The sequence below is a fragment of the Terrapene carolina genome, unplaced genomic scaffold, assembly GCF_002925995.2.
Source record: "Terrapene carolina triunguis isolate 2854851 unplaced genomic scaffold, T_m_triunguis-2.0 Scaffold113, whole genome shotgun sequence".
NCBI classification, from domain to species: Eukaryota; Metazoa; Chordata; order Testudines; family Emydidae; genus Terrapene; species Terrapene triunguis.
The window spans coordinates 2,327,893-2,353,838 of NW_020664464.1; the positions used below are offsets into that span (position 1 = coordinate 2,327,893).

The following is a 25,946-nucleotide window of genomic DNA, read 5'->3' on the forward strand; positions in this document are numbered from 1 at the left end:
ATTTTAAAAATTGGTGCCAAATCTATTTTTGCTTCTCTGTCCATCTTAGCATAGATAGAAACTATGAGCACATTTATAACTAAATGTAGACTAGGATAACATATCTTTAATATGCACACACTCATTACACTCCTATCAAGGAATTAACCCACTTTCTCAGTCCAAATGCTTCTCATCAAATTAGAAGCGAGGGCCTTGGCTGAAATGGGCTTCTGGGTCAAGCCCAATGTTCTGACATCATCTCCCTCTCTTTGGTAACTGAATACATTTCATCCTGTAGAAATGTTTTCTAATCTAATTTCATTTTTTTTTAAATTTCTGTAGGGTGAAATGTATTCAAATACCAAAAAGAGGAAGATAATGTAAAAACACTGGGCTTGATCTAAAGCCCATTGCAGCCAATAGGAATCTTTTAGATAGGAGAGACAAATTACTCCTCCATTTCCCACTCACGTGCAAAGTCCCATAGTTCTGAATCTCATTATCAATCTGTTGTGCTTTCCAGTCTCCATATTTTGTTCTTTCAATATTTGTATGTATAAGCAATCGTCAAATACACCAGTACTTTGGTTTTTAGCTTCTGCACCATATATCCCTGCCCTGCCCTGCCCTGCCTGGAAGATCGGCTCTTGTAAGGAGATACAGTATCAACGTTTTACAAAAATCCTACGCTGACGGGCAGTATATTTTGAGGCTTATCAACCTTAAAAGCAGGGGGGAAAGTATAAATAAAATATTTTATCTGAATGAGATGAGCATGAAGGAAGGACTGAAGGAATGTGATATTTTACAGAGAATTTCAGTGCTGCTGTACAGAGGGTTTGCTCCAGTGCTCATCTACACAGTATGTTTAAAGCTGTATTTATAATCCCTCATATTGCCCCAATACATCAAACTAGCACAAAATGCCATGGTATAAACAAGTATAGATGGATTTTTACTATTATGGGTGGTCAATCACGAAGAAAAAATGATCTAAATATCCTCTGATTACAGCACAGTTTAATCTAATTTTTACTTGTAAAGTAATGCAGTATAGTTCCTGACATTTTGCATAAATATGTACATTAACATTTGAAATGTATAATTTATTGTATTATTAAATATGTGTCAGTGCACCCAGAGACTTGGATAAGCATCTTTTGAAATTATTATTTAAATCTATTTTTTTTTAATTTGGTTGAATTAGGACGAATGTTGTTTATTGTACAGGAAGAGGAAGACAAGGAAGAAATTGTTCTCATTTTAAGTGTGGAGGAATAATATGAATAAAATCATATATGTACATATATATGTATCCCAAAGTTATTTTAAAAAATCTTTAAGAATATGACAGGACATACGTACTTAATCCCATAGCAGTTGTTTGATGGTGTCATGTGATTTGTAAGTAATTAGCTGCCATACTGAAAAAAGGATCTTTTTGTTTACATTTACATTTATTCCCCACTAAGATTACTTTGAAAGCATGGCAAACTGCTGCAAGAACAGTGTGTGATAATTCTGTATCTATTTCCTACAAATCTCCCTTCCTGAAGACTAGCACTCTGTTTTATCATCAGAAAGCAATAGCAAACTTAATGTTAATGGGGTGGAATTACTTACTGTCACATTATAATTTAATTTATGATTTTGACTCATGAACAAGGCTGTGTCAGGTGGGAAACAAAGTCATTGTTCTACATACAGTGTATTTTACTATTATATCATTCCTTAGAGCAGTAATGTTAATCTCACTTTAAAAAAAAATATACTAAACCCAAGCCCACAAATATTTATCATGTTGTTGTTACATAAAACAGTTCTGCCAGTATGCTGAAACCTCTCTGAAGCTCAAACTACCCTAGAACACCTTATTAAAACATAAAACCCCCTCACATTATGAGAATGCATCTTATAGAAAGGGGGCACTAGATATATAGGGCAATTTTTTTCTTTACTCTTCAGAAACATACTTGTCTATTCCATCATCCATCAATCATCCTTTAAGTGATTTTATTCCAATGGACAGCAATGATAAAAAGCATCCTGGGAGGCTGTGGGGAAATCTAATTAAAAGACCCAAACAAATTGTACAGGACTTTGAGTATATTTTAGTCATTTATTAAATAATGGTATAGGTAAATCACTAACATTCATCATGACTCCAGGGAAAAGCTCTTGGCCACAGCATCTTATTAGTGCTAAGAATCCAAGGAACTTGGCCTATAAAATAAAATCAATATTGTAACCTTAACTGTAAGAGTCAGAAAGACACTGGAAGATTTCTAATTTAACAAGATTGCAGATGAGTTTTGAGATAAGACAATTTGGGGGAAAGCTATTCATTTAAAAATATTCATGCCAAGATGTCTCAAGGTTTTTACTCTTAATATTATTATAATCCATATTTTTAGCAGTTTAGGATTATTTAACAGATGTGGTACATTAGCGGATTTATGGGAAAATCTGAGAAGTGGTTTGAAATGCCAATGAAAAAAAATCATTAGACGTAGGCTGAACAAAATTACAATTTGACAGCATGATGGTTAGCAAGATGGTTAGAAAATGGCGACAAATGTAAGGAGATTGTTGGCCCCTTACTGAAAGTTAGTGGGGGATTTTGGTTGGCCTTCTCCCAGTACCAAAAGAAACGGGAAGGGCGGATGAGAAATCAAGATCCTGAGACTGACAATCCCCAGGGTTAATGGGGAGGGGCCAACGCTCTAGGGCAGCCCAATTGACAGGGCAAGCCTGGGGTCCCGTCCTCCGCTGGCGCTGCCTGAGCCAGAGCAGGTTGACCTAAAGAGAGAGCAGCAGCCTGAGCTGAACTGGGAGCAGAACAACAGCAGCCAGAACCAGAGAAACCAGAGGAGCAACCCAGAGAACAGAGCTGAACTGGAGACAGAGCAGCAGCAGCCAGAGGCAGCCTGGAGCTGGGGGCTGGAGCAGTGTGGAGCCAAGTGTGGTGAGCAGATGGGAAGAGTGGGGGGACCCTGGACAGCGAGGGCCCAGCGCAGGGAGATGCCCCCAGACAAGAGGTCTTGCAGGCCGGACTTGGCGGGGGATTGTAACCCCAATGTGAGGGCCAACCCTGGGAAGAAAGGTCCTGCCACCTGGTCCTGCTACTGCCAGAGCAAGTATGTGACCCCTGGTATCACTGCAGCACAGCCAGGGCCTGGGAAGGAGGCAGACTGTTAACTTTCCTTGCATTCCAGAGACAGCTGGTTGTAGTGTCCCCACGTCCACACAGTGGGGTTACTTGTTCCTATCACTTTTCCCATTTTTTCCTTTTTTTTAATTAGTTGTTGTTTAATCAATTGTATTTGCTTTGAACTGTATGTAATGATCAGTGGGTCAGGGAAATGGCCAGTGCGGAGAGAGCACCCCTGAGTGGGGACAGGCTAGCCCCTGCCTAAGTGATCACAACAAGACCGTGGGTCGAGCCTCGCAGGGATCCTGGGCCCAACCTTGTCAGGGTTACAAGGACTCTGCCACACTGGAGAGTGGAAGGGGAGCCCTGGAGGTCAGGCGGTCCGCCGGGTGAAGAGAGTTGGAGTGAGGACTCAGATCCTTTCGCTAGCCAATTCCACCAGGGTAGTGTATAAATCAGGAACATTCCCCACAATCACAGGGTCATTTCCCCACTTACACAAAGAATGAAAGTCATCTGTTCTGTGGAGTAAGCTAAGTGCAAACAATTATAACTCAGATTCAGTTACTAAATGTAAAAAAAAGTAGCCAAATCTAGGCATAAAATATATTTGGACTGAGCCTATAGTTCCCCCTCCCACAGGTGTACCATTAATGAAGTAAGAAGAACATGCTATTCAGAAAAATATGAGACTTTCGGGGGGGGAGGGGGGGGGGAGGGTTGAATGCCAATTCTTACAGAAGCTGAAGGCATTCCACATCTCATAGGATCAGGGAGTTGTACCATTGACTTCAGTGGGACTAGACTTTCACCCTTAGCTGGTGAAACCCATTTGCATCTGCTGAAGATCTGTCACCTCTGAGCAAACCCTATTACTTTATTCTGCTCACAGGTGAGTTTAAAGTTAACATACAAATAAACTATAGCATGTTCTCACCTGACAATGGATCATATACTATGCTTAATGAATGTAGGGAACTCTCATTGATGTTAATATGACACTATGTTCTTATACTATTCATTATATTTTAATTTGTAATTGTCTTTTCAAAGTAACAAGTCTTTGAGAATTGCTTAACCTGTTCTGCTGAGCCCAACTATCAAAACTCGAAAGGTAAGAAGCACTTTTCACCCTAATTAAACTATTGCTGAACCTACTTCTAGCATCTGCAATTATGTTTACAAGAGACATTCCTTATAAAACTTACACTAAGGAAGCCCAAAGCAAAGCAAATCCCAACTTACTTTAATACTGGATTAAATGGCATACAAGGAATGTTGATATTGAAAAATTAGGCATATTGCTTGAATATTAAACATTATCTATTTCTGCTTCTTAAGCCCATAGGGAAGTAGGTCAGAAACTGGTTTATAGTTTCTCGCCCAAAACTTTTATGCCAGTGCTATTATCACCATGATGCCAGTTTTCAGCATGATGGCTGCCAACAGACTCAGAAAGGTCAACTGCAATTAAGAACTTTGGTTAAAATACATTTCAGAGCTTATTCATGATGAAAAGGACTTCTTACCTTAAGACTGTTGAGGTTAAAGAAATGAATAGTGTTCTTTCAGTGTCAGTGTCTGACTTTGTTGCACATAATATACTTAAAAGTAACACAGAAAATCAAGATCTATGCATAAGAAATACATACATTTATTAAAGAGCACTTTGAGCTATTAAAAAGGAAATACAAAACTGAATCTAAACAAAATTCACTAGCAGGATATATATCAACATAAAAACATTCCTTGACATACAAAGATTTTAGGAATTTAGACTGAACTGAAAACACAGAAACATTTAACAGATATTCATCAAGGTTAACCTTATAAGATGAATGCATCTGTCAGATGGAGACTATGTATTTCTAAAGCATATGCTTTATCCTTCTGTAGGTGCACCAGGAGTTGGAAGTATTCTTGAACTCTGTCCAATATAGGCCACCAAGCAACCTAGGTGATCTGTTATAGTTCTCAATTCCTGGACAGCATTAATTACTTCCTCTTTCAATTCCCTCACTTCAGAAATTAAAATGTCAATTTTAGATAGTCCATGAGAAGAGGGCCCAAGAAGGAAAGTGCCATCAGGAAGGGGCCCAACAGGGAAGGAGTGTCCAGTGGATGGGGAAAAAGCAAGAGGGGACAAGTGTCCAGAAGATAGATATCCAACAAAGGGGGCCTGGCCCTGAGAAGAGGAGCATCCAATAGCTGCCGGGCGGTCAACCGGTGAAGAGAGTCCAGCTGTTTCTGTTTTAATGGTATGTTGGCATCTTGATTCTTGACTGTTGGTGGATGTGGGTGAAGTGTGAGAGAGTGAACATGATGAAGAAACTGTAAAATTAAAATTTATTTCATTGTACATTGACTTTCAGTATTTTTGAACATCTGACTTCTGCAGAATGCCACATAAATCTCTAATTGTATTGCTTAGTTATGATATGTATCATTTATAAATGTAGGTTATATATATTTACTTTAAACAATGTTGTAATACTATGATAAAAATAGATTTAAAGTATGACTTTAACTGATTTTTTTGCTATTATATTAATATACTTTACTTCCAAAATTTAGTCATACATGTATATATAATGTACTCTTCTTACATTATTCCTGTCTGATTTCACTAAAAAAAATACTCAGTTACTTACCAGACAATGAATCAAGGGTTTCTCCACCAGTTCTTTGTTTATCTTTAAAAAAAATGAACTGGGGTCTTCTTAAGCCATGCCACTTCCCCTGTATAGCGACGGGTGACAGCCTGTCTGTCATGTTTTTAAAAATTCTCTTTTCCAAATGTAAGGGGAGTTTTCCACATAAAATTTTATTTGTTAAGAATTTCACAAAAATTTGCTATTGCATTTATGCATCAATTTCACTGAAATTTTATTCCTGCATCACAGAAAATCGGAGTTTTGTCTTAACACAGACAGACATTCAGAGTTCATCAAGGTTAGCCAGACAGAAAATGAATAATTGTTAGATTTTATAGAGTGCAGCCATGTTATTTTAAAACAAATATACATTTCCAAGGTAGGCTTGATTCAAAGTCCACTAAAGTCAATGAGAGACAATCAATTGACGAGTAGTAATTTGCACAAGTTCATATTTAATATGGACTTGGTATTTCATTCCTTAAAGGTTATATTTCAAAAGGTAATATGAAAAATAGTTAGGTCTTGTAAAGGAGTCTTAATCCATATATCTCTAAGATTTCATACAGAAAAGTGAGTATAATTATTATAATCTTATAGATGGGGAAACTGAGGCACAGAACACTTACGTGACTTTCCCAAGGTCACACAACAGAAATAGAACCCTGAGCTCCTTAATTTCAATACAGGGTCTGATACATTGGACTATGTTACTTCTTAATGGATAACAACTTATGCTTCTTATGACTGATGACCTTATATTAGAAAAGATCTTTGCAGTCAGAACTGCATCCCAATTATTTTGGAAATCTACTGTAGCATTTCAAAGTGTTGTATTTGTTTTGGTAAGATCACATGAAGAGTACAGTACCTCATATTTTGTGTGTCAAAGCAAATGTAATACTAATTATATGATCTTCCTACAATAGTTAACTGTACAGTATGTGTTTTTCAAAAGAAGACAAAGCTGTCGGGTCCATAAAAATAATTAAGAAATAATTTCCTTTTTTAAAGGAAATTTTTCAGAATCTGTTCCCCATACTCCTGTGGTAGTACATATTTCTCTAGCATTCCCAAACATTCCTAAGACAACTGAAGTAAACCACCAAGACAGCACAATGATTGCACAATGAGAAATAATGATAGGCTCGCTCTCTTTCATAAATGTTTATAATCTGGCTTCATCAAATATAAAAAGGAAACTAATTTTGAAATCTAACTTTGGTTAAAGAAAATGACTACATTTTTGCACAACAAATCCACAGTCTCTATTTACATTTTGGAGCAATTGTCTGATGGCAAGGAAAGAGCTATGTTTAGAACAATGGCATGTACAATAATGCATTCAATGTAAAAAATTAAATATGAAATGACTGGCTATTGTTTTGAACAACCCAGAGCCTCTTTGATTTGATTTTTGTTTATTTGTTTTGGTTTAGCTTACTTATTTCTGTTCTTCCTTATATTTCCCTACATTTCACTCTTTTGGAATACTCTTGAAAATACAAACATCTTTAATATCATATCAAAGTCTCTTCAGAAATAGTGTGAGGAAAGGAGTTGATAATAGTAGTTTGCTTATACAGAAAGCTCTGTAACTGTAAAAGCAGAAGCTTTGGTGTTTTACTGATAACAAGTGCAGTGTGGGATGATGAGTTTGGTAGTAGTTTGGTGAAATTTTACTTTTTTACTTTTTTCCCCTCACAGTTTCACAGCCAGTACACAACCTAACCAAGCTGTAAATCCTCGTATTCCTCTCCCATTTCATGATGCATGCTTACACATTACAGAACTTGTGCAAAGAGTGAGGATTATAATGGAGTCATTTGCACTGTGGCCTTTGTCCATGTCCAACTGCCTCATAGTATGCATCTTGCATGGAGAATTAACAAAAGTCATCCAAACTTCTGCACACCAAACATGACTGACAACTCACTAAGTGTTAACACACTATGTATTTATATGGTACGCACTTCAAAGGGAGTTGGGCACCTCACTCCCCTTAACACTTTGAATAAAATACTTAAGCTAGGAACTCCAAACTTGGTTCAGCACTACGGTTTTGTCACCACTGCCACCTCCAAACCCTTAGTGTTATCACCTTGTGGCTGTTCCACAAACAGTAACACAGCAAGATAGAAATATTTTATGTTAAAGAGATCTAAAAGTGGAATCCACTATTGTCTTGGAGGAGGGCTTAAAGAAGATCACTTCTGGCTTAACTACTTTCCACAGGAAGCTTCAAACACTGAAAATGTCTCATACCTAAGTACACAGAAAACTGGGTCCATTTCGGGACACAAGTTACAGAATTGAGTCCATGAAGTTCAAAATAGAGCAGGTGAAACCCCCTTTAAAGTGAAGTCAATAATGCTGTGATCTAAATTTTACCTCTGATTGTTTCGACTTTTGATCTTGTAGAAAAAGTTAAAATTACATTAAAATGAAAGAAAGGCTACTTACCAGCATATGTAGTACCTCTGCATATTCACACTTGTAGGATGTGGACACTTCATAAATGTAGGATGATTCACATTTCTGGTGCTGATGAGCTTCAGGAACCTTCTAGAAAAGCAGTGCTTGTTGGGACTGTCTGAGCATTCCCTAATGACACTGGATGTTCAAAGCTGTTTAAAAAGCACCACGTGATTCTCCAACTTCCTCATTTTTTTCCACTAAACCCCAGAATTTTATGAGAATAGAATTCCATGGAAGATAGGAAAGGGTTCCTTCTTCCTTTATAATGGCACTGAGTCCCTTGGCACAGAACCCTCACTGAGCTCTGTCTCCTCTTTCCTCTGCCTTTGAGCATAAAGGTGAGTAGAATCACCACAAATGCCAGGCCCTGAGTGGACCTCCAGGCTTGGTACTGATAGGTGAGAAGCTTGGAATGAGGACCTCAGGAGCACTGAGCAATCTGCCCTGGCCACAAACGCCAGTTCCTGGTGGGAGCAGTTACCATCAGAGGTGGTAGCACTCACCAACTTATGTTATGTCTACACAGCAAAGAAAAACCCTGCAGCTGGCCAGTGACAGCCGACTCGGGCTCGCGGGGCTCGGGCTGTGGGGCTGTTTCGTTGCCAGGCTCGGGCTGCAGTGGGACGGTTTCACCCTGCAGGGTCCTAGAGCGCGGGCTCCTGCCCGAGCCTGGAAGCCTACCGAACAATGAAATAGCCCCGCAGCCCAAGCCAGAGTTGGCTGGCACAGGCCAGCTGCGGGTTTTTCTTTACTGTGTAGACATACCCTTAGATGAGAGACAAAGTTTTCTCAGTTCTAGGATAGCCTTAGAACCAGACATGGTACATTCCCCTGACCTGGGGCCAAACACAGGCCAGGCACAAGAGGCTTCTGCTTCCCCACTTTAGAGGACTTCAAAACAGAGGCTCACTTTGCCGCAGAGGACTACATTCTTCAAGTGCGAATATGCAGGGCAACTTTGAAGAGGAATACTAGAGCATTTTCCCTAATCATGTGGTCAATTTATGTATAGAATGAAAAAAAGACGTGCAGGATACAATAATGTCTCATAAACAGTGGTAACAAAAGGCAGTCATGGCAAAACAGAAGTAACAATGACCTACTCTGTCCCTGCCCAGGAATGAGGGCCTGTCCTCAAGACAGATCAGAAAGTCTGTCTCATAAGGCCTCTGTCAAAGGAAATCCCAAAGTGTGCCAGTCCTTTTGGACCTGTGGTGTAAAGGCGTGACATGGTAAAAAACAATCCCATGAGGAAATGTGAATACAGCTCTGAAAAGGCAAAGTGGCAGGAGATATACCGTTCAAGCCCAATCTTTCTTTTTGAGGGTCCTTGGGGTTGAATTAGGTACAGTACCACGGAACTGAAACTTGAGACAGTCCAGGAATCTAACTACACAAAAGTATATAAATGAAGTAAATGTTCTTTGTGAAACTATCCAAAACAGTCTTAACAACAGTAAAACTACTAATGCTACTAAAAATTATGACTAATAACAGAGGGAAGTCTGGTCAAAAAATCAAACCAAAATTCTATGCACAGAGCAAAGGTCTCCACATCTGCAGTTACCTGTGGAAAGAAAGGAATTGAGGGGGTTGGAGACTATACAGGTCAAATCCAAAATCTGGTGCTGCAGAGTAGAGGCTTATGCAGTCCAACAGGCACCGCATTTCTAGAAAGTTCTTGAGGCTCACTTTGCATTCTTCAAGTGGGAATATACAGGGCTACTTTGAAGAGAAACATAGACCATTTTCCCTAGTCAAGTGGTCAATTTATGTATAGAATGAAAAGAAGACGTGCAGGATACAATAATGTCTCTCATAAACAGTGGTAACAAAAGGCAATCACGGTAAAACAGCAGTAACAAAATAAAGCTACTAACATAGGGCTGTGCATCCTTTTTGAGACTGCAAAACAAGTCTATTGCCCTTGCTGTCATCAGTCTGGGTATGCAAAGTCACAGGCTAAATATATACATTGCCTATGTGTTCATTTTTTTTTAAATTCAGCAGTAAATGCTGAAAATAAGAAAACACCTTACACTAATGACTGGAGGGGCAGGGGAGGGAATAGCAACAAAACCGAAACAGAACACAGAAAAAAAAAAAAACATTGCTCTCTAGAAACCAATCTGAAAAAGAGAAATCAATCCCTAATTAACAAAAAGCAGAAAATATGACACTCAAAGATGAGAACAATACAAGAATTCCTCCCATCCCAACGGCAGACAATAAAAATACAGTTTAAAAAAATTTAAATGGGGGCAGGAAGGGACAATTAAAATAAAGAGAGACAACAAAACAATGCAAAGGGGAAATGCAACTAAATTAATTACTTAACACGCACCACCACCACCACAATACCTCCACCCAGACACAGACACAGACACACACACAGACACAGACACAGACACACACACACAGATTGGAAAAATTCTAAATGCAAAAAACTCACCCAAAAATAAAAATAAAAAAATAAAAGCACACCAAACAGCCAGTCAGAAAAGGAGAGGTTGGAATTGACTGATGGGCAAAGGACTGAGGTAGTGGGAGCTAAATATTAGGAGGGGGAGCTAAAGAAGGAATTACATGTCTGGCTCTTTATTCTGACTTTACAAGCTGTGCTACATAGTGCATGGATGTGTCTGAAGAACTGCGCGGGGCTGACAAGCATCAAGCACAGAATCCTTTGAACAACATGATGATTAAAACATCTACAATGCATATACTGAGAATATCATAACACATTACAGGTGTGAGGGAATTATATCTTGGCATTAATGTGAAGACCAAGGTGACAACAGTTAACAAATGTTAAATTCGCTCCATGGTCAGTTATTTCCCTCTCTAACAAAATACTAACATTGGGATCTAATACCCTGACAAAATATTGCAACACACGTCAGAATACAGACAAAGATACCAATGCTACATCAGGATTCGTTAGCATGGACCCTGAGCTCAAACAGAATTCCATAGAAGATAATGGGACTGTGCCCAGGTACAAGGGTCTGCCTTAATGCAGAATCCCAGTGCAGAAACTGAGCCTTAGTAACTTAATATTGGCTCAACCAAAGTGTGGCAACACTTCAGTTCTACTTTAGCTAAAAACTAAAGATAATGTTCAAATCCTGTTGGAATGGAGTTATTATCTTTCATGGAGTGTACACAATATCAATTAGGCTTTCAAAGAATACTTCTTGTGTAATAAATGTTTTAATAACAATAATATAATTGACTGTGTGGAAAAATGATGATTATGTGATTGTTCATGCTACTTGACTTAAGGTTTTTTTAAAAATACATTTGTTTAGAAACACTCAAAAAAATTGTTGTGAAGAACAGCTAAGATTTATTCCCTCCCCCTTTTTAAGTGTCATTGTATTGCAATTATGCAAAAGGAGAGTGGAAAATCTATATTTCTGATGTATGTTTGAACACTTTGGCATAAAATGGTCCTCATGTTACTCACCTTGATCTCTTTCATGCCATGTCCGACTCCCAGCAGCTGGTGAATTTGGAGATGGGTAAAAGTCTCCGGTTGGACTTGGTTCCATATTTTCATCTATGGAGATAGTTTTGGGTCTCTTGCTGTTCAAATAATAAAGGTGTTGGTATTAAGACTTATGTGCAGTTAGCATTGGTACTGCAGAGGCTATAAGGATTTAAACAAATTTTTCAACACAGAGAGCGATTAAAGGAAAAACCATGAAAACAAAGGTTAAGCCTGACCCCTAACATAGGTCACACAGGTGTGTTCTCAAACAATGGTGTGTGCATTGTATATAAATATTTACATTATATAGTTGGCATGTGTGAATAATACACAAAAAACCCACTGTGGGGAGAATTTTCAATCTCTGCACGTTCTAAGTCTGGCGGCATTTAAGACCATGGCCAAACGTCCAAAACCTGCAACCTGCTGTAAAAGGGTCATGTCACTAAAATGTTAAATTCTCTATATAATTAATTTCAGGCAAAGAAAAGCAATGGAGGAGTGTTTCTGCACGCCAGATAAGGTCAGCTAGGTAAGACCTCAATAGCTCAGAATATGCAAGTAGAAGGAAAGCTTACTTTACTTTACCCACCCCACCAGATCAGAGTACCAAGTTACTTTTCAAAGAGGCCTGCCCTGAAACACAGTCTTTTCATTTTCGGTTAGTTTAATTTAAAATGAAAGGTCTGCATTTCAAACTCCATCATTCAAAGACATTCACTTTAATCTAGTAGGAGAAAGGCAAGTTTCTTCTTATCAACGCCTTCTGAAACTTCTCAGAATAAGCAAATGAAGATGGGGAACCAGGCATGAAGGTTTAACAATATTTTGACAATACTATGAAATAATTATTATGACAATACCATGAGGATGAATTTATACTTTTTAATTTAAAAGGTGAACTGTAAGGCTGAAAAGATAATGGAGTTAAACCCAGAAATGTACACTAAAACCCCACAATAACCAGACTGATACATTGTTAATAATAACAATGTTAGTAATTATTTCAAAATAGTAATAATTGTTAGTAATTATTTCAAAAACTTTGAAATGCCCCTCCACACACTTCCTGGTTCATTGATGATGCATAACTCTGTGGCACCACACATATGCAAGCCATGGTACCTGTGAAAATACAGGATGCATCATTACAGGGTAGCTTCAGCAAACCAAGATATTCCAGCAGGGAAAAGCAAAACTCATTAGTTTCCTGAAGCCAGAACAGGAGCCCAAGTTTCCTGGGCATAGCAGACTCTCCATTCATGCATTTCACTCCCTCCGTGATGCTCTCTGCCCCTCCTAAGACCATGTGAATGGTGCTTCACAGAGTCAGAATCCATAGACGTGGAGAGGAGTAGGCCAGAGTTGGCTGAGGCAGGGATTCAGTTGCCCCACTTATCATCCCTTGACTAGCCTTGTGGAAGTTTCCCAGGAAAGATAATACAACTCTTGCCTATATCACGTTCCACCAATTCCGCTTCTGCACTAGGGGATTCCCCCCCACTTAAGGGGAGGTTCTGGGGGAAGTCACAGCCAGAACCAGGCCCTGGCCCCCTCCAGAGTAGGGATCGGCAACCTTTGGCATGCGGCCCATCAGGGAAATCCGCTGGCAGGCCTGGACGGTTTGTTTACCTGCAGCGTCTGCAGGTTCGGCCCATCTGGGGGCTGCAGGAAGTGGCGTGGACCGAGGGATGTGGCCATGTGCCAAAGGTTGCCATGTACCAAAGGTGCAATATCACACTTTCTTTACAATATTATTGAATTGCTTTTCCAACATCATGAACCCTGACTTCACATAGCCAGATAACCAATATTTTTGCCAAACACTAATATTTACTCTTTTAAGAATATATTTACCTGATTGGTGGAGAGGACAGTGACCTCTGTAGATTTACACCCGAATTCATATCATGGTAGTATGGCTGGCTCGGAAGCTCTCCAATCGGGAAGTTCACTCCAGTTCCCTGGGTAATAGGCGCTGAAGAATACATTATTAAGAAGAGTCAAAACTAATCTCTATATTTTTGACCATCCTTTCTATTTTAACATTTAAAAAATCTTGACATTATAAAATTTGTAACAAGTTTTCTGCCTATTTAAGAAATCAAGTACAGTCAAGTTCTGTTAATGTTTACATACCTTAAAAACAAATTAACTGCTCCCTCTGCCTCCTCCCCCCAAAATCTCTGAACATATATGCAGTTTTATCATAGATAATGTGGAAATCATGAATGGGAAAAAGTGAGAAAGACGGAGGTACAAAACTGAGCATGTTGTAAAACGGCATGAACATCCCTGATTGCCTATTCATGCCAGAAATAGCCTTATATGGAGAGAGCATTGCACTGGTAAATTTGCTTTCACCTATGTTGCAGATATTGTTTTTGTGTACACACACACACACACTGTTATCTTTACCTTTGTGTACTGTCTGTGCATTCAGCATTTTAACTTCAAAAATAATTGAACGTTGTATAACTTATCTGAAGGTTTGAATTTTTCTAACAATTACAGCATACTTTTGTTGTGGCTTGAGGTTAAACAAACACATGGGAAGAAGTCCCACAGAAACCACATACTTTTAAATTTATTATTAGAAGGGCATTATGAGTAACACTGAGAAGCAGAGGATTTGGCAACAACATAATCTTGATTTTTTTTTATTTTTATGACCAAATGATTAAAAGTGTGTGTATGTGAGTTGCTCAGACAACACACCTCATGAGCATGTGAAAACTGTATTTCACATACGCAAATCCCCAATTTTGGAAAGAACATTCAGTGTTGCACATGCATAACTTGGATGGGCATAAAAAGTGCATGTGCACGGAGACTAAAGTGCACTCAGATACACATGTGTAACTCTTATTTAAATAACCATTGATGTCAGTGGGAGTTATGCACACAATTTGGCCTCAAAACTCAGTTGGTTTAGCAGAATTCCAAAGATGTACAGAGGATAGAATGACGGGGAAAGTTGCAAGTGCATGAAAGAACTTGTTTCATTATCTATGGTAATTTTATTGACATCACTTCATTGAGTCATGCATAGCAAATGGATTTAAGTTCTTAATAAGATGTTTGATTCAGAATTTGAAAAAACAAAGAAAGCCTTTTACCTGTTTTATTATAAATGTATGCAAGATGCACTGTGACATCATGCACAAGGTTAAAAGCATTTTCTTCTTGTCTTAGGGCCCAAAGCAAACTCCATTACAGTCAATTGACTTCAGTGGACTATGTATTAGGCTTTTTGCATGTGTTAAATCATCAAATACAATGTGTTAACTTACTTCTGGACACTCTCACAAGTTCTGACACATTGAAGACTCCAGATTTTACAAAACTATCCTCAAGGTACCCTGAAAAAGATCATAATACTGTTGTCAACTAACTTTCTTAGAAATACAAAAATATATACACCATCTAATAGCAGAATCAACAAAGAAAAGTCCAAAAATTAGACCAAAACATGATGACAACAGTTCACAGGATGGGATGAGAGTTGAAATCCAGACTGTTGTGTGCAAAATTTAGATTCCATACAAGAGATTCCTCAACATATCGATGGAAATTAACAACCAATATATTGAAATTATAGTTAATCAACTGGGAAAAGTATATAACAACCTCCTTTCATTGTTCTTTTCTATTTGACTGACAGTCAAAATAAGAAGAGATTGGAACACTTTCTGTTGGATCAGGCAATTTGGTAATGAGAGATTAAACTATCCATCTCTGCTGAGTAAGTTTCTGGTTTGGAATCTAGGACAAGATGGCAGTGACTACAAATTACCATTTTAGGACCTGATTCTTCCCCTTTGAAGTCAATGTGAGTTTTGCTATTGACTCAAATGGGAGCAGGGCCTTTTAGATGTTCAGTGGCCAATGTGAAATCTGTTGGGTTTGTTAGGTATTTATCTAGAGGTCAAAACACAGATTTAAGAGCCCAACTTTAGGAACCCATTCTGAAAAATTTGGCTTCTATATATCTATTTATATTGAGAGAGATGAATCTCTCTCTCCACGACTGAAATGCGGTCACGCCAGGAAATGATGCAGTGAAACAACACCTAAAATCAAACTCAAATTAGCATCATCCAAGTGATGAAGCTACAAGATGTAGAATCAAGAAACCAAGGTTTTCTTTGGACGTCTTCTATCCAAGTACTAACCAGGCTCACCCTGCTTAGGTTGAGATCACATGGGATCACAGCCTTTGGAGGTATAGATGCAACCCCTCAAGCTTTTCGTTATATTTACAGGGGGTCATAATCCACTTGTAACATGTATATAGCTCCCGTTAACATTATTAGGAGTTATGCCTGTGCAGAGAGAGGAGAATACCTTACATTTTACTCTGTACCGCTTAATATAGTCTACACAAAAGAACGTGTTCTCCATTTTAAATTAAAAATGCATTTTGCCCCAGATGTTTTTAAAATTTTACATACATCATCATAATTCACATCCTATATGGCACCATATAAAGCCAACAGCATATATAAGCAAGTGCTCCTAAAACAATTTTTTCTTTTAGGTAATGTATTAACGGCATGAACTGGTATTCCCTATGTTTACCATGGGTAATACCACTAACACAGTAAATACCTTACATAACAGTAAAATCTTAAAAAGGAACTTTTAAATGTATCCATTGCAGAACATAGTTGATGGCAATCAAATTATCTGGAATGTGTGTAATGTGATAAGAGTTGACAATTTTCCTTTAATATATCTTTTAGGAACCTTCAGGTAAGTTAGCAATACATTAAACAGCTGCTAAAGTCAGAAAAGTGACTGTAAAAGTGGCATACTTTACTCCCTGAGTGCATTTGGAATAATAGTGCTTATTTTTCTTTTAGGGCGGGGAAGTTTTTACTACTCTTCACTCCTGCTAGCAGTGGCTGAGTGGTTAACATGTTGACTACAATCCTAGCGGTTGTATGTTTCAATCTTCCTTGATTTCACACTGAAAAGCCACCTATAGTAAACCCAGTTACAAAATAGGTATCTGATCCATCAGGTTAGGGAAGTCAAAGGTGGTCAGATTAGATGCTGGCCACATCATCCCCTTGTGTAATGCTGCCTATGAAATTGACATGCCTTAACCCACATAGACTGATGAGCCATTGGCGTGGAGGAACTTTGACTCCTGCTAGCTCTGAAAGCCAGCTGAAGTTTATTCTGGCTCACGTAAGGGCAACCGAATTGTTAACCAATGCATGTGTAAAGAGTGCATGTCACAGGGCAAGCTGAAAAGAGTTAACACATCCAACTGAGCTCAAACTGTATTATTTAGGCCTACCATCTTTGCTACACTATTTGTTACACCTACTAGCCAGGGTGAAAAACAGCAAATAGCCACACTTTAAAGGAAATGAATTTCAAATGGTAAAAGCTACATGGACTAATCAATCTCAAACTTCAGAGCTGAAGACCCATTGTCAGTGAGTGCCATTGCAATACACAGCCTCGCAGCAAGCATGCCCTGACACTGTCATGATGGTTCAATCCTCTGGTGACATCAATATACGTCACTGCATCTCTTTATTGCCATACGTGATGAAATAGCCCTGTAGGTCTTTCCTTCTCTCCAAGCTACTTCCTTCTACCCCCCCTCCCCTTTTTCTCTTTTGACAGCTTCTCTCTGTTTCTCTGCTCCTTTCCGGCTTCTCCCACTCCCCTGAATGCTAGAGGAAAAGGATTTTTGCCATTTTACTCATCACTAGGGCCCTACCAAATTCACGGCCATGAAAAATGCATCACGGACCGTGAAATCTGGTCTCCCACTGTGAAATCTGGCCTTTTGTCTGCTTTTACCCTATAGTATACAGATTTACATGGGGAGACCAGTGTTTCTTAAACTGGGGGTCCTGACCCAAAAGGGAATTGCAGGGGGGTCGCAAGGTTATTTTAGGGCAGGTCGCGGTATTACCACCCTTACTTCTACGCTGCTTTCAGAGCTGGGTGGCCGGAGAGCGGCAGCTGTTGGCCAGGCACCCAGCTCTGAAGGCAGCACCCACCAGCAGCAGTGCAGAAGTAAGGGTGACAACACCATACCATGCCACCCTTACTTCTATGCTGCTGCCTTCAGAGCTGGGCAGCTGGAGAGCGATGGCTGCTGACTGAGGGCCCAGCTCTGCAGGCAGCAGTGCAGAAATAAGGGTGACAATACCATACCATGCCATCCTTACTTCTGTGCTGCTGCTGGCGGCGGCGGCTCTGCCTTCAACGCTGGGCTCCTGGCCAGCAGCTGCTGCTCTCCAGCTGCCCAGCTCTGAAGGCAGCACCACTGTCAGCAGCAGTGCAGAAGTAAGGGTAAAGGTACTGCAACGCCCCTCCAATAACCTTCCGACTCCTCCACAACTTCTTTTTGGTCAGGACCCCTACTAGTACAACACCGTGAAATTTCAGATTTAAATATCTGAAATCATGAAATGTATTATTTTTAAAATCCTATAACTGTGAAATTGACCAAAATGGACCGTGAATTTGGTAGGGCGCTACTCATCACTGATTGCTTAGAAGAGGAGGCATTCTCTCTTTCATCTTCTGCCCTCCTCCTACCCCCTTTGGTTTCTGTTGGAAGGAAAGGAGGGAGTATCCTGTCAAATCTTTATTTCCCTCTGTGACAGGGAGTAAATAATTTCCTTTCTTCCCCCACTTTCCTTTTTAATATTACAATGGGCAACTTGGACAAAGGGTACACAAATTGTTCCAACATTTGCCATCTTTCCCTCCCCGGCCTCTCTTTCCTCTTCCTGCTTCCTTTCTCCTTAGAAAGAAAGTGTCAAGTGAATTGAGGAAGAGAAAGAAGGTCCAACAAAAGTAAGAGAAACATCCTTTGTTTGTTTCTCCCTAAACAGAAAGTTGATTGGCAACATGCTAAAATCAAGTTCAGAAAACAGTAGACAATCTTTTTATCCCTAAAAGGGCAAGACTGCAGTCCAGCTCTACACAGTTGGTCAGGAGGATAAGGGGAAGTACACACTCTCCCACTCCCTGCCCAGCCTCCCCACATCTCAGTTGCAGGCACAGAGGGACAGAAAGGAGTGTTGCCAAAATTTGTATTTCCACTGTAATATGATTTTGGACTTCTTGCAATGATGTGACAAGCTTTAGTTATCATGCTATCAAGTCAAGAGATCATGAGTTCTGGGTCCCAGATCTTCCACTGACTCATGTTAATATTTTTCTTCCCTTCACAGCCTTTATTATGAGCCAATGTCTCATACTGGAACGTAGGGGTGTGACTATTACTCACTCATAAAATGCAAAAGATCATTTCAGGCACAGCTGGGGAAAAAACCCAACTCTCATCCACTTTGCCACAGTCTTTCAAAAGGAACGTGGCAACTTAGATTTGCTTCTGTAACCCACAGTAACATAGTGTGACTTTGTCTCACGTTTCAGCAGTTCAACCATATGAGGTTTATGACTCTGCTAATGCTCTGCTAAGGACTTGTCTTCACTGCAGTGTAGATGAACGTACAACTCAAGTTTTATTCCTAACCTGACTCCTGGGCACACACAAAAATCTCTAGCTCAAGTGGTGCTTTAAATTCAAGCCCAGGCGGCCTGTCACGAGGTGTAGGTTGAAGTCTGAGTGCTGCTGACACTCAAGCTAGGAACACAACGGGGACTCAGCTACTCTCTGCTGCTAATCCAAACATTCTGTGCGGCTGAGGAGCTGTTTTGCAGTGTGGCTGCTCTCACTCAAGCAAGGCTAACTTGAGAGGAGTTAACTTGACCGAACACTGCAATAAAGACAAACCCCAAGGCAGCTGGTTCCTTAGCCGCCACATCACAAACTCAACACCATGCTTTGCGCTACATTTTAAGCAACATGCACTGAGCAGAGAGTGGGTGAAGAGAGAGCAAGGAATAGGCAGGCTTGACGCCACACATCCCAATACACTGACTCAGCAGAAAGGGAAGGTGGAAGGGAGTAATCTGCTACGGGTAAGGGGCAATAGCAGATTGCTTTCCTCTGCAAGTGAGCCAGGAGCAGAGACGGAACTGTGACTCAGTGGCACAGAGACTCACCACCCTTTACAGAGCGTTGTCCATAAAGGCACAGATCAAGCCCCTATATTGCAAAGTGACAACCCAGCTATCTTCCACCCTGGCTAGTAAGCTTAAACCCTCAGCAAGTTGAAAATAATTACACATACACACTTTGCCTGGCACTAAAAAAATTGAAACAAAACATGCAGATTTTAACCCCCTGAAGCAACTTAAAAAACAGACTGAAATTTCTCTATTTAATAAGACATAAAATATTGTAAAAAACTTGGCAGTGAAACAAAGCCATACTAAATATTTGATTTTACAGGCACTGTGCTACATTAGGTTTTATACTTCATTCTGAGCATTATGTTCAAGCATGCAAGGTGGATTCCAATGGTGCCTCTGAGTATAGGAAAAATAAGCACAGTATGTTTAATTCTAGTACAAGTAGAGTTCAGTGGTTTTAACTAGTTAGGAAGTAAATCCGCTGTGGATATGTTATAGAATAGTTCTTGGCTTCCAGATATGAGATACAAAAGTATTTTGTGTTATTAAATTGTTTTAATTTGCTGCAGAAGCAGGCACTATAAATATTATTACTATTTGCATTACTGTAGCATTTGTGAGTATTAGTCATGGACCGACACCTACTAGTTAGATGCTGTACAAACACAGAACAAAAAGACAGTCCCTGCCCCAAGGAGCTTACAATGTAACTATAAGACGAGAGACAACATATAGCTACAGAGAGAAAGACAGGGGAGTACAAGTAAACAATAAGACAATATTGGTCAGCATGACAAGCTGTGGTCTCAGCACACCAGGAGCCTAACCGTTGTCAAGGCTTTTTGTAGGCATCAGGCGAAAGGAGGGTTTTGAGAGAGACTAATGCATTAGTTTTGTGGGTGTTTATGGGAAGCTCCTCCCAAGTGGGAGAGTGAGTTTGGGAGAATGTGACAAGTGGACAGTGGAGCCTGTCATAATGGGCTGACTAGAGGTGAGGTTAACATCTAGATAGCAAATGAGAGTTGATAGGTAGGGTGGAAACAGGCCATGAAGGGCACTAAAAGGGAAGGCAGCTTATGTTTGATGTGAGAGAGAAGTGGGGGAGAGCCGAGGAGGGGGAATGTAAAGAGGGAGATGACGTGGTCAGAGTGACAGACTAGGAAAACAACTTTGTAGCAGCATTCTGAATGGATATGAGCAGGTCAAGACTGGATCTGTCAAGGCCGGAGAGAAGGGTGTTATGCCAATCAAGATGCAAAATGCTGAGAGCCTGGATGAACGTTTTAGCTGTGTGGATAGATAGGAAAGACCATATCTTAGAGATATTATGCAGAAAGAATTGGCAAGAATTGACATATATGCAAGGATCTAGAGATAGGTTCTAAGTCAAAGATGAAGAAGGAAAGAAGAAGGGCTCCTAATTCCTTCCCAATTGGGATTGGCCACAGAGTTTCCCAAATTCACAACAATCAGCATCTGTCTCTTCCTCCTCATGGTCCTGAGGGGGTCATTTCACAGAAGGGAGGTAGCAGGGTGGGCTTGGAAGGAAAAATCTGGTGCTCTGTTTTAGTCATGTTGACCTTGAGCTGATAGCTAGACAGCCAAAGCCAGATGACAAAGTTTGGACAGAAGGAGACGGGTCTGGAGCAGAGAGACAGAGATATATAAATCGTCAGTATGGAGATGGTAGTTGAATTTGTGTTTGTAGAGGAGAATACCCAGACATAAAGTGTTGAGGGAGAAGAGAACGGGACCAAGGACAGAGCCTTGTGGCACCTGCTCAGAAATCTGGAGAGCAGACGAGGAGGATTCTCTAGTCAAAAGGACGTATTGAGGGAGCGAATAGAGAGGTAGAAGGAGAACCAGGAGTGAACAGAGTCATAGAAGCCAAGGGAGAACAAGACTTCAAGAAGAGCATGCTCAACTGTGTCAAAGGTGGCTGACAGGCTAAGGAGGATGAGGATGAGGATGGTTTTGAGCTTTAGCTAGGAACAGGTCATTAGACACTTTATGAAAGCTGTTTCAGTGGAGTGCAAGGAGCAAAACCTGGATAGGAGAGGGTGTCAGATGGAACTGGAAGAGGAGAACTACAGACAGTGATATGATAAAAGTAAAATGCAGTATGCAGCACTTGAACATTGGAGAACATTTGATTTTAGTAGTGTAAGATACCACCTTTCACCCTGGAATTCTGATCTCCTTACAGAATAGCACTTACTGTTCTTATTTCCATTATAATCTTGTGTGCAAGAAAAAGATATACAGTTATACTCCATACAATATGGGGTTATTTTAAATTACATTATCCCTGAAGCATAGCCTGCATTAACACAGTAAAGATATTTAAATTAAGATTCTTGTTAATTTTTTCTGAATTCCTCAAGTACAGAACCTACCATAACACCTCCCCATTCCTTCTTAAAATATTTAATATCTCTTTTGATGTCCATAGTAACAAATGTCAGTCTTTGCTGTTTAAACCTGATATGAACATGTCATTACTAAACCTTCACTTTGCTTGAGAGATAATGTACTCTGTAGAATTACATTTTATTAATTATCATCATTTTTTAAATTTGACTCTAGTACAAGGAAAGAATCTGCCTGCCAGAAATGTATTTTGTTGTAATCAGTGGGTCAGTCAAAAGAAATGCTTCCATAAGCTTAAACCAGTTTGCTGGATTTTTTTTTTCTTTCCTTTTATTTTATAAGGGAGATGTGGAAAACCCAGCGTCTCTCATTACCTTGTTTTGCATAGAAGACATTCCAGAGAAATAGTTTTTCCAAACTTAATACTACAATTATCAGACTGGGCCATTGTGGATAATGGGCAAAGGGCCAAGAGGCGTATGCACCAACCTTTGGGCGACAGGATCTGAGCAAGTCATCCTGACATAGCCTGTACACATGCAGTATTTGACAGCAATGTGCTTTCTCTAAATTTTGAAAAAGCAATTTGTGTTCATCACCTTCACACACACCCAAATGCTGAATTATTGATTCCAGTTTTTAAATAATTAAGATTTAAAAATCAAAGTGTTTTTGAGGCATATATATTTAAAAATCATTTAGTTTGGCACTCACTTGTGCTGTACAGGCCTAGTTCTCAAATGACTTCAAAGCTTACCTGTCATGTCTGGTTTTACAAATCTTTAACCAGCCCTTTTAGTGTCTTTTGATTTAATTATACTTTTATGAATAGAATGCCTGTTTATACTCTGTTGTATACTGTCTAATGCCAAAGTCTAAAATTGCTTCTTGGTATCACGAAACACCTTATTTTTTCATTTAAACCATCGTGATGCTGAACAATTCACAAAGAGTAAGTAGGGATCCAATCAATATACTTAAATGATTTTTTAAAAATCATAAATATGTCATATTGTGACACATTTGTGTTTTTAAAAAGGGGAAATATAAGGTAATATCAGGAAAACTTCTTAGCAAGGCGATCAATTAGGCTGTGGTGTCACTCTCCAAGGGAAGTGAAGGAAGCCCAAGCGTTTGTAAACACTGGACACAACACTAGAAAATGTGCTCTAGGAAGCCCAGCAGGGACTGATTTTATAATATAGGTAATCTAATATGCTGGATGGTCTAATAGGTCTTTTCTATCTCTACAACTCGCATGATTTCAATAAAACTTGACACTTCTATTGGTCCTTTCATCAGAGAATCTGAAAGCCCTTTATAAACATTAAGGGCCAGATTCCTTACCATGAGTAATACCTCACTTCTCCAGGGAACCCATTCATTTCAATGGGACTACTGGGGGCATAAGGTATTACTCAATGTGAGTAAGGATGTTGCCAAATAAGCCTGGTAACACTATGGAAAGTAGGTCATGATAAATAACATTAAAACATTGTACTGCTTATTTCTGATTCTTTTATTAGTGTGTTTTCGTACAGTATAGTAACAAACATGCTCACAAGGAGTCTGAGTTTCTCACAGGATAGTGGCAGAGGGGGGATGGAGGGGAAGGGAATGATGCGAATACTGAAGCAGCCGACTAACCAATGTTAGTTGCAGAAGTTGAATGCAGCAGGTCCTGTCTACATTACAAATATAACTAAGTCGGGGATTGGGTTACAATATGGCTGCCCCTGACCTGGTTACATGGTTAAGATTGAGCTTTTACTACAAACTGCAATTGTGTTGTAACAAAGTCAGGGGACAACAGTGTAGTAACCCAGTCCCTTAACCCCCACGTTGTAACTGAGCCCCTGACCTGACAGGATTCATAGTGTAGCTGGGGTCACACAACAAAACCTTAATATGCTGCTGTAATTCCAAGAAGGGAAAACTCACTTTAACTGAATGAAGCACTGCCATCAGATTGATTGCCTTGAAGCCACAGCAAGAAATGCAAGGAGAAGGAATAAAACGTATGTATATAGCATCTTCTGTCCCAAAGGATCCTGAAGTGTTTCACAAACTACAACCACAATTTTAAAAAATGGGTCAATTGGAGCTAGGTGTTTAGCACTTTAAAAATCAAGATTACTGATTTAGTGCCTAAATAAGAATTTAGCAGTCTAACTTTAGGAACCTATTTTTGAAAAATGTTAGACTATGTATCTATAGGACTAGGAATCATTTTACCCACCACATCAACGTGGTCACCTCTGGAGTAAAAGTCAGTAGCAATTTTACAATACACAGCAACATTAAAGAATAGATTAGAAAGTAAGGGTACCATAACCAGCTGAAAATATAGGGGGAATTCACAGGCTAAAACTCCTATTCTTGTGAAAAGTGTCATGGAATTGATGAAGATTATACATTGTCAAGACCTCATTTTAAAGATGCCACCCTCCAGCTGCACACTGCCCCATAACACCATGCTGCAACACTGGTACAGTACTGAGAGGTTCAGAGAGAAGAGTATCACCTTCTCAGGGTGTCTTCAGAGAGAGAGAAAAAGGTATGTTCTTGACTTGGGTTAGCTAAATTTTAAAATAGTAGTGAAGCCACAACAACTCAGCTTTTAAGTCAGGTTAGCAGTGTGAGTTAAAGCCTAGGTTAAACTTGAGCTGCTAACCCAAGTTAATAGCCGAGTTCTCATGTCTTCACTTCTATTTTAACCCAGGTTAGCTAACCTGAGTGAGAACATACCTTTTTTCCTCCCTCCTCCCAAGTGAAAATATGCCCTCCATCACTGACATTACCACTTGTAGCATTCTGGGAAGGGAAAGTTTCAAAAAATGTCGAGCCCTGACCAACCCAATCCTTGCAACTTATCTTGAAGCTTAACTTTAAACTGATCAAGATCACAATCTGAGATGGTATGGCTGCAGGCACACAGGAAGAAGCAAGCACATACATATTAAAATATTCACTCCCAAGTTGATAAAGCCGAATTCAAAACAGTTCTGATAGCATTTGTTTGTTTAAATAAAATTCTGCCTAATACCCTAAACTAATATTATGGCATCATTGCTTGCTCAAGAAAAGCTGCTTACAGTGGTGAGGCAGGGGAGTTTTACAATGAAACTTCTCTTCTATTCCTATTAATTAGAGGGTCAATTCCTCACCCACAAGAGGGTAACTTGCAATACAATAAAAATAAAGCAACCATCTGTGCTCAGAGTCACCCGAACTCAAGGAAATTGGCTGATTAAATCTTGAAAAGATTTGTAAAGGCTGAGATCACCTGTTCTTCAAAGATAAATTCTGAAGCTGTATGTTATAAAAATGAAATCACCAAATTCTTCTTTCTAAATGGCTAATAATGGAGAAATTATTATAAAGGATTTAGGGCCTGATCCAGGGGAATATAGTCCCCATGGCTGCTGACCCAAGGAAGTGCTCAGACAGCCTGGTAGGCTCTGTAGCCACAAGAGATATTTGCATATTCAGAGGTTTGCCCTGCCAGCACTAATAGGAATAGAAAGTGGTCTCCATTCCCTCCCGGCCTTCAGGTTTTCCTACAGTCCCCATCTTTCTTGGGTCCTCAAAATTTATTGACAACCCTGCATTTGATTTAATTTCCATATCCCAGGAACCTGGGGAGGAAAGAATAGAATAGTTAGCTATTTTGCTATGTTAATATTGCTGGTTATTAATTTATTTATTTTTATTTAACATTTTTTAAAACTCCCATACAAAAGCTCTGCAGGCCACAGCAATAATTACACTTATAATAACCACTCAGCAATATTGATAC

General features: G+C 39.5%; 1 protein-coding gene across 6 annotated transcripts in view; it reads right to left on the minus strand.

Moving 5' to 3' along the window:
* The window catches only part of NFIB (nuclear factor I B), a 207,022-nt gene that overhangs the window by 57,318 nt on the left and 123,758 nt on the right, over positions 1–25,946 (minus strand). For 4 of the 6 annotated variants that reach the window (XM_024211051.2, XM_024211053.2, XM_024211054.3 and 1 more), the window contains exons 4-6: positions 15,052–15,120; positions 13,616–13,736; positions 11,735–11,853 (exon numbers count right to left, since the gene is read on the minus strand). In XM_024211051.2, coding sequence (XP_024066819.1) covers positions 11,735–11,853; positions 13,616–13,736; positions 15,052–15,120 — 309 coding nt within the window. Of the gene's footprint in view, positions 1–2,133; positions 2,206–4,806; positions 5,465–11,734; positions 11,854–13,615; positions 13,737–15,051; positions 15,121–25,946 lie in introns of those variants that run through there. The other 2 variants (XM_029911702.1, XM_024211055.2) reach the window with 2 other exon arrangements.